This window comes from Caretta caretta, chromosome 13 (genome assembly GCF_965140235.1).
Source record: "Caretta caretta isolate rCarCar2 chromosome 13, rCarCar1.hap1, whole genome shotgun sequence".
Taxonomy (NCBI): Eukaryota; Metazoa; Chordata; order Testudines; family Cheloniidae; genus Caretta; species Caretta caretta.
In genome coordinates, this window is record NC_134218.1 from 38,994,430 (window position 1) to 39,007,343 (window position 12,914).

Consider the following 12,914-nt stretch of genomic DNA (forward strand, 5'->3'; position numbering starts at 1 on the left):
GTCCCCACATCTGTACCCTAGAGTTCAGAGTGGGGAAGGAACCTTGACATTGTGGCAGAGCGGTAGGATTAACCTGAAATCATTTTGAGATTTTTTGAACCAAAAGCACAGATTTTAAAAGGAAATATTTTTTTTCCCCTTTGGGCTGCTGGAAAGCAGGTTTTAAGCTGAAAGCAGTTAGAGTTTTTTGTGTCTCTGCTTGGGGGACAGAGCAGAGACAAAAGGGAATTGTCTTTTGTGAGCTGGAGTTTTCTCTACCTAAAGGCAGGGTAGTTAACCTCCTGCAGGGAAATTCACAAGTCTTCACAGACCTGAAGAGGGGGGTTGTTTTTTGGGGTTTTTTTTACCTAAGAGCAACTAGAGGGGTTTTCTGTCTATTTGCCTGGAGACAAAGGTGTTAGTTGTTTTTTTTAAAGGATTTTTCTGTAGGCTGACAATCACTATCAGAGAACATCGGTATCCGGTTACAGTACAACCTATATATATATTTTTTTTTTACAAGCCACGTTTTTTTGTTTGTTTTGTTTTATTTCTAACTGTCGGGTGTAAAGTTAGTTAAAAACAGAGAGGCAAACGTGACAGAGTCCAAGGCAGAAACAGCGAAAGAGGCTGCCCACAGGAGAGAACGGGAGGCAGCGAGAGAGAGAAAAAAACCAAGAGGCTGCCCACAGGAGAGCTATGGAGGCAAAGGAAAAAGAAATGGAGGAGAGGGAAAAAGAGAGGAAGCATGCACTGGAGATGGAGAAGGTAAGGGTTGAGCAGAATCTACTGGATAACCCTAACCATCCTTCCCAACCAATCCACAAATGGGAAAGACTATGTCCACAGTATGATGAATCCAGTGATATTGCTGAATATTTTCTCACCTTTGAGAGACTGTGCACTCTCCATAAAATTCCTGAAGCTCACAAGATGACCACATTGGTCACAAAATTAACTGGAAGAGCTCTGGACATATTCAATAAGATGCCAATTGATGAGGCTTCTGACTATAATAAGTTCAAGGATTTGATTTTAAAGCAATTTCAAATTACATCTGAAACATACAGAGTAAAATTTTGAACCCTTAAGAGAAGGCCTGGACTAACTACTGTGGCTTATCTAAACCAGATGAGGGATCTGTTAGATAAATGGATCCAAGGAAGGGGTGTCACTAGCTTTGACGGAATGTGTGATTTGATAGCTCAGGAGCAATTCCTGAATATGTCCAAGGAGGAAATAAAACAGTGTTTATGGGATAAGGAAATGGACTCAGCAGAAAGTCTTGCTTCTTATGCTGATCGATACGAGCAGTCCCAGACCACCAGAGAGGCGGGGCAAGCCGAAACAAAACGGGTGGAGGGAGTAGAGAGGAACAACCCTGGTTGCAGTTTGAGCGGATACCAGAAGGGACACCCTCAGACCACACCCTACTACCGGGGGCAGCCCAAGGCCCCAACTACACACCAAGGAATACTCCAGACACCTTATCGTCCTGCCACACTGTTCTCCCGCAACCCACCTCACCCCAGTGACCCGTCAGCTGGACAATGTTTTAAATGCAATGAGAAGGGGCATGTGAAGGCCAACTGCCCCAAGAACCCCAACTGATTACAGTTCATTGCACCGGAATAACACCAGACGTCCTCAGGCCCAGATACCTCCCAGATACCCTTGGAGCAGAGGGAAACTGTGAGTGTGGGCGGGAAGAAGGTCACCACATGGAGGGACACTGGAGCACAAGTATCAGCTATCCATGCTTCCTTAGTGGACCCAAATTTAATCGACCCAGAGATCCAAGTGACAATTCAACCCTTCAAGTCCAACTCTTTCAATTTGCCTACAGCCAAGTTACCTGTCCAGTACAAAGGCTGGTCAGGAATGTGGACTTTTGACATCTATGATGATTATCCCATCCCCATGCTGTTGGGGGAAGACTTGGCCAATCATGTGAAGCTAGCCAAGAGGGTGGGAATGGTCACCCGCAGCCAGGCTAAACAAACCATGACTCCTAGCTCTGTTCCGGAAACTTCTACCAGGATTCGGTCAGAGGTGATGGAACCGGACCCCATGCCAGCATCTGTAACAGCAGTACTGGATCCAGTCTCAGAGACCCAGACAGAGCCAGTCCCAGGACTGGAACTGGCGGAACAACCAGCACCAGACCCATGGCCAGCACTGAATCCAGTACTTGCAACCCCAACACCAGAGGGCCCCACCGAACCTGAACCGGCAGCAGCCGATAACCCTACACCAGAGGCTCAGCCGGAGCCTGAAACCCAACATAGTGCACAAGTGGAGAGCAGTTTACAGTCAATGGAAACAGCCCCATCCCCTACATCGCTTCCAGAGGGACCAAGCCTTGGTCCACAATCCAATGAGGAACTGATGTCTCCAGCATCAAGGGAACAGTTCCAGATCAAACAGGAAGCAGATGAAAGCCTCCAGAGAGCTTGGACGGTGGCACGGAGCAACCCACCACCTCTCAGCTCTTCTAATCGATCCAGGTTTGTTGTAGAAAGAGGACTTTTATACAAGGAAATTCTTTCTGGTGGACACCAGGAAGACTGGCATTCTCAGAGACAGTTGGTAGTTCCAACTAAGTACTGGGTCAAGCTCTTGAGCTTAGCCCACGATCATCCTACTGGTCATGCTGGGGTGAACAGGACCAAAGACCATTTGGGGAGGTCATTCCACTGGGAGGGAATGGGCAAGGATGTTTCTACCTATGTCCAGTCTTGTGAGGTACGCCAAAGAGTGGGAAAACCCCAAGACCAGGTCAAAGCCACTCTCCAGCCACTCTCCATCATTGAAGTTCCATTTCAGCGAGTAGCTGTGGATATTCTGGGTCCTTTTCTGAAAAAGACACCCAGAGGAAAGCAGTACATACTGACTTTCATGGATTTTGCCACCCGATGGCCGGAAGCAGTAGCTCTAAGCAACACCAGGGCTAAAAGTGTGCGCCAGGCACTAGCAGACATTTTTGCCAGGGTAGGTTGGCCTTCCGACATCCTCACAGATGCAGGAACTAATTTCCTGGCAGGAACTATGGAAAGCCTTTGGGAAGCTCATGGGGTGAATCACTTCGTTGCCACCCCTTACCATCATCAAACAAATGGCCTGGTGGAGAAATTTAATGGGACTTTGGGGGCCATGATATGTAAATTCATAAATGAGCACTCCAATGATTGGGACCTAGTGTTGCAGCAGTTGCTGTTTGCCTACAGAGCTGTACCACATCCCAGTGTAGGGTTTTCACCATTTGAACTTGTATATGGCCATGAGGTTAAGGGGCCATTACAGTTGATGAAGCAGCAATGGGAGGGGTTTACACCTTCTCCAGGAACTAACATTCTGGACTTTTGGCACCTTAGAGACTAACCAACTTATTTGAGCATGAGCTTTCGTGAGCTACAGCTCACTTCATCGGATGCATACCGTGGATACTGCAGCAGACTTTATATACACACAGAGATCATGAGACAATACCTCCTCCCACCCCACTGTCCTGCTGGTAATAGCTTATCTAAAGTGATCATCAGGTTGGGCCATTTCCAGCACAAATCCAGGTTTTCTCACCCTCCACCCCCCCACACACAAACTCACTCTCCTGCTGGTAATAGCCCATCCAAAGTGACAACTCTCTACACAATGTGCATGATAATCAAGGTGGGCCATTTCCTGCACAAATCCAGGTTCTCTCACCCCCTCACCCCCCTCCAAAAACCACACACACAAACTCACTATCCTGCTGGTAATAGCTCATCCAAAGTGACCACTCTCCCTACAATATGCATGATAATCAAGGTGGGCCATTTCCAGCACAAATCCAGGTTTTCTCACCCCCCCACCCCCATACACACACAAACTCACTCTCCTGCTGGCAATAGCTCATCCAAACTGACCACTCTCCAAGTTTAAATCCAAGTTTAACCAGAACATCTTGGGGAGGAAGGTAGGAAAAAACAAGGGGAAATAGACTACCTTGCATAATGACTTAGCCACTCCCAGTCTCTATTTAAGCCTAAATTAATAGTATCCAATTTGCAAATGAATTCCAATTCAGCAGTTTCTCGCTGGAGTCTGGATTTGAAGTTTTTTTGTTTTAAGATAGCGACCTTCATGTCTGTGATTGCGTGACCAGAGAGATTGAAGTGTTCTCTGACTGGTTTATGAATGTTATAATTCTTGACACCTGATTTGTGTCCATTTATTCTTTTACGTAGAGACTGTCCAGTTTGACCAATGTAAATGGCAGAGGGGCATTGCTGGCACATGATGGCATATATCACATTGGTGGATGTGCAGGTGAACGACTCTGATAGTGTGGCTGATGTTATTAGGCCCTGTGATGGTGTCCCCTGAATAGATATGTGGGCACAGTTGGCAACGGGCTTTGTTGCAAGGATAAGTTCCTGGGTTAGTGGTTCTGTTGTGTGGTATGTGGTTGTTGGTGAGTATTTGCTTCAGGTTGCGGGGCTGTCTGTAGGCAAGGACTGGCCTGTCTACCAAGATTTGTGAGAGTGTTGGATCATCCTTTAGGATAGGTTGTAGATCCTTAATAATGCATTGGAGGGGTTTTAGTTGGGGGCTGAAGGTGACGGCTAGTGGCGTTCTGTTATTTTCTTTGTTAGGCCTGTCCTGTAGTAGGTAACTTCTGGGAACTCTTCTGGCTCTATCAATCTGTTTCTTCACTTCCGCAGGTGGGTATTGTAGTTGTAAGAAAGCTTGACAGAGATCTTGTAGGTGTTTGTCTCTGTCTGAGGGGTTGGAGCAAATGCGGTTGTATCGCAGAGCTTGGCTGTAGACGATGGATCGTGTGGTGTGGTCAGGGTGAAAGCTGGAGGCATGTAGGTAGGAATAGCGGTCAGTAGGTTTCCGGTATAGGGTGGTGTTTATGTGACCATTGTTTATTAGCACTGTAGTGTCCAGGAAGTGGATCTCTTGTGTGGACTGGACCAGGCTGAGGTGGAGGGTGAGAAAACCTGGATTTGTGCTGGAAATGGCTCAACTTGATGATCACTTTAGATAAGCTATTACCAACAGGACAGTGGGGTGGGAGGAGGTATTGTCTCATGATCTCTGTGTGTATATAAAGTCTGCTGCAGTATCCACGGTATGCATCCGATGAAGTGAGCTGTAGCTCACGAAAGCTCATGCTCAAATAAATTGGTTAGTCTCTAAGGTGCCACAAGTACTCCTTTTCTTTTTGCGAATACAGACTAACACGGCTGTTACTCTGAAACCTGTCATTCTGGACTTTGTAACCAACCTACAAAACACCCTCCGAACCTCTTTAGCCCTTGCTAAAGAAAACTTACAGGATGCTCAAAAAGAGCAAAAAGCCTGGTATGATAAACATGCCAGAGAGCGTTCCTTCAAAGTAGGGGACCAGGTCATGGTCTTAAAGGCGCTCCAGGCCCATAAAATGGAAGCATCGTGGGAAGGGCCATTCACGGTCCAGGAGCGCCTGGGAGCTGTTAATTATCTCATAGCATTCCCCACCTCCGACCGAAAGCCTAAGGTGTACCATATTAATTCTCTAAAGCCCTTTTATTCCAGAGAATTAAAGGTTTGTCAGTTTACAGCCCAGGGCAGAGAGGACGCTGAGTGGCCTGAAGGTGTCTACTACAAAGGGAAAAGTGCTGGTGGTATGGAAGAGGTGAACCTCTCCCTGACTCTTGGGCGTATGCAGCGACAGCAGATCAAGGAGCTGTGCACTAGCTACGCGCCAACGTTCTCAGCCACCCCAGGACTGACTGAACGGGCATACCACTCCACTGACACAGGTAATGCTCACCCAATTAAAGTCCAACCTTACCGGGTGTCTCCTCAAGCTAAAACTGCTATAGACCGGGAGATCCAGGATATGTTACAGATAGGTATAATCTGCCCCTCTGGCAGTGCACGGGCATCTCCAGTGGTTCTAGTTCCCAAACCAGATGGGGAGATACGTTTTTGCGTGGACTACCGTAAGCTAAATGCAGTAACTCACCCAGACAACTATCCAATGCCATGCACAGATGAACTATTAGAGAAACTGGGACGGGCCCAGTTCATCTCTACCTTGGACTTAACCAAGGGGTACTGGCAGGTACCACTAGATGAATCTGCCAAGGAAAGGTCAGCCTTCACCACACATCTCGGGCTGTATGAATTTAATGTACTCCCTTTCGGGCTGTGGAATGCACCCGCCACCTTCCAAAGACTTGTAGATGGTCTCCTAGCGGGATTAGGAGAATATGCAGTCGCCTACCTTGACGATGTGGCCATATTTTCGGATTCCTGGGCAGAACACCTGGAACATCTACAAAAAGTCCTTGAGCACATAAGGGAGGCAGGACTAACTGTTAAGGCTAAGAAGTGTCAAATAGGCTGAAACAGAGTGACTTACCTTGGACACCAGGTGGGTCAAGGAACTATCAGCCCCCTACAGGCCAAAGTGGATGCTATCCAAAAGTGGCCTGTCCCAAAGTCAAAGAAACAGGTTCAATCCTTCTTAGGCTTGGCCGGATATTACAGGCGATTTGTACCGCAATACAGCCAAATCGCCGCCCCACTGACAGACCTAACCAAAAAGAAACAGCCAAATGCCGTTCAGTGGACCGAAGAGTGTCAGAAGGCCTTTAACCAGCTTAAAGTGACACTCATGTCTGACCCTGTGCTAAGGGCCCCAGACTTTGACAAACAGTTCCTAGTAAACACAGATGCGTCCGACCGTGGTGTGGGAGCAGTTTTAATGCAGGAAGGACCGGATCAAGAATTCCACCCTGTAATGTTTCTCAGCAAGAAGCTGTCTGAGAGGGAAAGCAACTGGTCAGTCAGTGAAAAAGAATGTTAAGCTATTGTCTACGCTCTAGAAAAGCTACGCCCATACGTCTGGGGATGGCGTTTCCACCTGCAAACCGACCATGCTGCGCTACAGTGGCTTCATACCGCCACGGGAAATAACAAAAAACTTATTCAGTGGAGTTTCACTCTCCAAGATTTTGATTTCGACATCCAACACATCTCAGGAGCTTCTAACAAAGTGGCTGATGCACTCTCCCATGAAAGTTTCCAAGAATCAACTGGTTAAAATCATCCTTGAAATGTGGAAAATATTGTTAGTCTTTATATACTTGGTAGTATATTTAGAGGTGCATGTGTCTTATTAACTCTGTTTTCTCCTTGAGCTCCAGGAAGAAATCACAGCCAGCCTATCTGTGATTTGGGGGGCTTGTCATAAATATAAAGGGAAGGCTAACCATCTTTAAATCCCTCCTGGCCAGAGGAAAAACCCTTTCACCTGTAAAGGGTTAAGAAGCTAAGATAACCTCGCTGGCACCTGACCAAAAGGACCAATGAGAAGATAAGATACTTTCAAAGCTGGAGGGGGGGAAACAAAAGGTTCTCTCTGTGTGTGTTGTCTTTTACCAGGACCAGAGCAGGAATGCAGGAATACAGAACTCCTGTAAAGGGTTAATAAGCAATCTAGTTGGGTATGCGTTAGATTCTCTTTTGTTTAAATGGCTGATCAAATAAGTTGTGCTGAATGGAATGTATATGCCTGGTTTTGTGTCTTTTTGTAGCTTAAGGTTTTGCCTAGAGGGATTCTCTGTTTTTTTAATTTGATTACCCTGTAAGGTGTTTACCATCCTGATTTTACAGAGGTGATTCTTTTACTTTTTCTTCAATTAAAATTCTTCTTTTAAGAACCTGATTGCTTTTTCCTTGTTCTTAAGATCCAAGGGTTTGGGTCTGTGTTCACCAATGCAAATTGGTGAGGATTTTTATCAAGCCTTCCCCAGGAAAGGGGGTGTAGGGCTTGGGGGAATTTTGGGGGGAAAGACATTTCCAAGTAGGCTCTTTCCCGATTATATTTGTTAGACGCTTGGTGGTGGCGGCAATAAAGTCCAGGGACAAAAGGAAAAATAGTTTGTACCTTGGGGAAGTTTTAACCTAATCTGGTAAAAATAAGCTTAGTGGGTTTTTCATGCAGGTCCCCACATCTGTACCCTAGAGTTCAGAGTGGGGAAGGAACCTTGACAGACCCGACCCAGGACTGACCCCTGTGGGATACCACTTAATACACCCTCCCAGTTTGCTAGTGAACCATAGATAGCTACTATTTGAGGATGCATCCGATGAAGTGAGCTGTAGCTCACGAAAGCTTATGCTCAAATAAATTGGTTAGTCTCTAAGGTGCCACAAGTACTCCTTTTCTTTTCGCGAATACAGACTAACACGGCTGTTACTCTGAAACCTGTCATATTTGAGGATGGTCTTTCAACCAGTTGTGCACCCATCTGCAGTATCATCAAGATCAGATTTCCCGAGTTTGCTGTGTCAAAGCCTTACTAACATCAAGCCATATCACCTTTACGGCTGCCTCCCATCTGTTAAGCCAGTAACCCTGTCAAAGGAGGCTGGTTTGGCATGATTGTTCTTGACAAATCCACTGTAGCTATTCCTTATACAGTGTTGAAGATTGCCAGGCCTAGAGCTGACCTCTCTCAGTGCGACCCCACTAGAGACGTCCCCATTGGATGGTGATTCCCCGTCAAGAACTATTTGTTGAGATCTGTCCCTTAGCCAGTTCTTAACATGTGCACCATTGACATTGGATCCCTGCCCGTTCTTTAATCAGGGTGTCAGGCGGTGCTGTGTCAAACACCTTACAAAATCCGGTCACATCTACAGTTACCTTTACCAACAAAACTTGTGATCTCCTCAGAGAAGAAGGTCAGGTGTGTTTGGCTGAGCAGTTTTCCATATAACCATGCTGACTGGTGTTGATTATACCTCTGTCCTTTAATTCTTCATCAACTGAGTCCCATATAGCATGTTCATACTTTAGCCCGGGATTGTTTCCTGGCCTATAGTTACCTTGGATGGAGGCTTTCCCCTCTAGGGGGTGCCGGCTCTGATCTGCCCCCTCCAATGGGGACCTGTCTACCCCTTACCTGGGAGATGTGGGCCAGATATTTGAGGGCCGTTTCCACCGGGCTCTTGAAAAAGACCTTTTCTTGGGGTTTCATCTGTGGGCAAGAAAGAAATAGGCAAAGCAAGTACGGAGCAGCTCCCACCCGGCTTGGATCATGACACCCCCAGTGATGCAATCCAGGCAAAAGGGACTGGCATCTGAAGGGCACATCTGAATGAAGATCGAGAGAGACATATCTACAAACATATGTGCCTCAGTTTAATAAAACCTAAGGCTAGAAAGCTCTGGAGATTTTATCCCGAGCCGCACAGTCTTTTGTGATTTTTTGCTAGTTGTCAGCACCCACAGCACCGTGATTATGGGAGAGTTTCAGCTTTCATTTATACCAAAAAATCCCTATGTTTCTAGCCTTCATGACTGGGGTGGAAGGCTTGACAATGTGAATACAACTGAAGCAAAGGAAAAGAACCCCCAATTTATGATCTCATACAAGCTCATGCTTTGAAAGGCAATCATGGTTATTCTAGGGGCTGATGCATGGTATGTTTGATTACTTGGGTCAGCGGCTCTGAAAGCTGGGACTTGAAACAAATCAACACAAGACTTGGGATTAAGATGGTGAGGCTTGCACAAATTTGCACATCTCCAATTTTGGGTTGAAGTCTTTCAATTAAGAATGGAAGAGCCTTTCAAAGCTCAGCCATCAGATATGGGCTATTTTGGTAGGGCACCTTCAAGCCACATATGCTGCACTGTGGACCTGCATCCCAGAGTCCTTTGCACTGCTTTCAGGCTTCCTGGGGGATTTTCAGGGAGGACCGTGGACACCTGAAGTGGTCAGAGGCCCATACACCAGGATCCTCCTGGAGCTTTTGAGCCAACATGAACAGATCATTTTGGGGACCTGAAACAACCAAAGCAAAATTGTTCAGGGCTAAAACTCCAAAAGAGCCTTATGCTAAATTGAAATCACAACTGGGTAAAGACCATATCTCTAGTTAAACCAGCATCACCCTGCATATGTAGACGAGAGAAGGAAGGGAGAATGGTAGAAAAGGAGGAGAGCAACTCACATTATTGGCAAGACACAGATATTTGCAGGTCACTCCACAAATGGGACATTTCTCTGCAAGGGTTGAAACAAGTGATTATTATTATTATTTTATTTTATTGTGGTTGCAAGTTCTGTACAGAATGATTTAACTAAGCCAGGGAGTTGAAGTGGTACAGTTTGTGTGTGCAGGCAAGGCACTCTGTTACTATTCCCCTCCCTTGTTTTCTAGTGAAACAGAGAGTGTGAAAGTGAGAGAAAATGCAGGAAAAAAACATTTTTGCTTCCTTTTTACTTTATTTTTTCCACTGGAAAAAGCTGATTTTTTAAAAAAGGTACTTTCTCTCGCTTTTTAACATTTTTAAAGCTATTTTTGCACTTTTCCTGTGGGAGAAAAATGTGTGAAATGTGGGGAAGAACTCGCTTTTTACTTTCCCCCCCGGAAAAGAGGGTGGAAAAGAGATTTTCTATCATCTCCCCCACCCCATTCCCCCATATTTTTTGAGTTGGGGGAAATAGTGCAACTCTCACCAACTATTTTCCCTATTTTCTATTATTTTCACAATTTTTCCAGTCAGAAAAAGTTAGTGAGGGTGCAAATATGGGTTTCCCCCCTCACTTTCTTTATAGTTTGAACATTCCCCCTCCTTTTTCCAATGGGCCAAGGGTGGGCAAAGTTAAAAAAACACAGAAAACAGGAATTTTCCTGTGTCGCTAAATGACAAATGTCAGTTTCCTCTTGAACTTCATCAAAATGATTTTCTAAAAGAAAAAATTAATCTTCAAGGCGGAAAATTTTGAGAAAAATGCAATGGTTGAAAATCTCTTCTCAAAACGAATCAACAATGATTTTTGGGGGGAGGGAAAATTTTTCAGAGAAATTTAGTTTTTGAAGGAAACATTTTTGAAGCATTTTTCAGGGGGCTCCAATGATGGCCCACTATGTGCATGGTCCCAGAGGCTTCTGGAGGGGGCCGGACCCCATTCCCTGCCCCTCAGAACCCAGGGGGCAAAGCACGGAGCATGCCCTGAACCTCACCTGCAGCAAAGCATTTCCTGCAGAAGAGGTGTCCACAGCTGGTGATGCAGAAGTCAGCACCATCTTGGCAGAAGCACTGGTTGCAATGGAACCAATCCATGCTGTGCGGGACATGGACAAGGAGGAGTTAGCTCTGGCCGGCCTGCACTGGAAGGGAGGGATAAATGGGGGTAGGTGGATAGATCCAGGGACAGATGGATGGAGAAGGATGGAGACATGGATGGATAATGGGATGGGTGAGTGCGTGTGAGGATGGAGGGAGGGATGAGGGAGGGTTGTGTGGATGAATGGGTGTGTATGGGGATGGATTGATCGAAGGCAGAGTGCGGGGGAAGCTAGAGGGATGGATGGTGTTCGGGGGATGGATGGGTGGAAGGGTATGTATGGTGATGGCTGGATAAAAGTGATCAAGTTCCTTATTAATGAAACAAATATGTATGATTAATTAACTTTTTAATATTGATTTTTATTTCTTAACACTTTAATGATGGTAGTCTATTGACTGAAATGTTATTTACTTTATTAGCTATTAAATATTTATTATTAATTATGTATAACCACTTAACTATAAAATATTGTTAACAAATAGTGTTAATTATTTGCTAATTGACCATTGATTTTTATCAATAACCGATGTAAAATATTTAGGGCAGTTCTCTGGCCTCTGTCATCCAGGAGCTCAGATGGAATGGTCCCTTCTGGCTTTATAATCTATGAATCTCTATTCTGATATGGTTTCTTTAGTTATCATCAGTCATTAGTGGCCATTCATCCTTTGTGGATTATTTTTGGGCTTGGAAGGATCAGATTTTTATTGCCAACATTAGTAAACATTGATTTCGCTGCAGACACACAAAACTTTTCCATCAATAATAATTGAAAGTTACAGCCACTACTTCAGAAATGATTGGAGTTTGATTTCTGACTATTGACTGTGTATGTTTTGTCATGTGACCGTTTGTGTTTATCAGTTATAAAGCTTTAACTTTTTGAATTTCAGTGTCTACCATCATTAAATAATTACTGTCTGACACCCACCCATTATCGATCCCGCTCTAATTTCCCACAATGGTGAAAATTTAAATAAGTAAAACTAGAAAAAAAATGCTTTTAACTCTTTTTTCTGCACAATTTAAATCAAGAAAAAATGTCTAAACACTGATGTGATCCATCAAAATTATAACAAAATAAAAATTGAATTCTGCCAATAATCATTAATAATCTGTGAATATGTATTCTGGGCAGTGGTTCTTTTGTTATAAGTGGCCGTTTTTCTTTTGTGTATTATTCTATTATGTCTGGTGGGTTATTTATGAATAGCATCATGTATTTAATTAGGCCTATTTTATGGGTTATTTCTTTACAACAAAATATTGTGGATATTTACTAGTTATTTCAGATTGTTCACTAATTGTCTGGCTCTTGGTTGTCTTTTGATTGATTATTTATCTGTTACCATGGGCCTTTGAGGCAGTATTTAATATTTATGAGTCCTTTAATCATGGCCTGTCATCAATTTGCTAATTATTCAGAACAAGCTAATTATGGGCTCCATGTTAATTATGGGTTTTTCCGGCATGTTGGCTTTTGAATGACTGTTTCCTGAGTATGGTGTATTGATTATATTGGAGGTTATTAATTGTAGCCCCTTTATTAATGAGGGATTATTGGTTATTTAATTAACTCTGGGCTATGTATGAATGATGTTAATTAGGGGTGATTGGCTCTCGTTATTGATGTAAATTAGGGGGGATGTTAATTAATATTTTTTTGATAGTAATGCCAGTGATATTAATGATCGTTATTGATATGAATGACATTCCCGCAGGGTGATTGGCTACCGTGAGGCTATCCTTAACATATTAATTACCCTGCGGGGATCAGTTGGGTGTTAGGCGCCATGGGCGACTGGGGGGTCA

The 12,914-nt window shown here is 44.4% G+C and overlaps 1 protein-coding gene across 1 annotated transcript in view; it reads right to left on the reverse strand.

Moving 5' to 3' along the window:
- RNF212B (ring finger protein 212B) overlaps positions 1-9,020 on the reverse strand; it is a 17,618-nt gene extending 8,598 nt beyond the window's left edge. The window contains exon 1 of the mRNA XM_075118536.1: positions 8,925-9,020. Coding sequence (XP_074974637.1) covers positions 8,925-8,999 — 75 coding nt within the window. The 5' untranslated portion in view covers positions 9,000-9,020. The remainder of the gene's footprint in view (positions 1-8,924) is intronic.
- Positions 9,021-12,914: the final 3,894 nt, after the last annotated feature.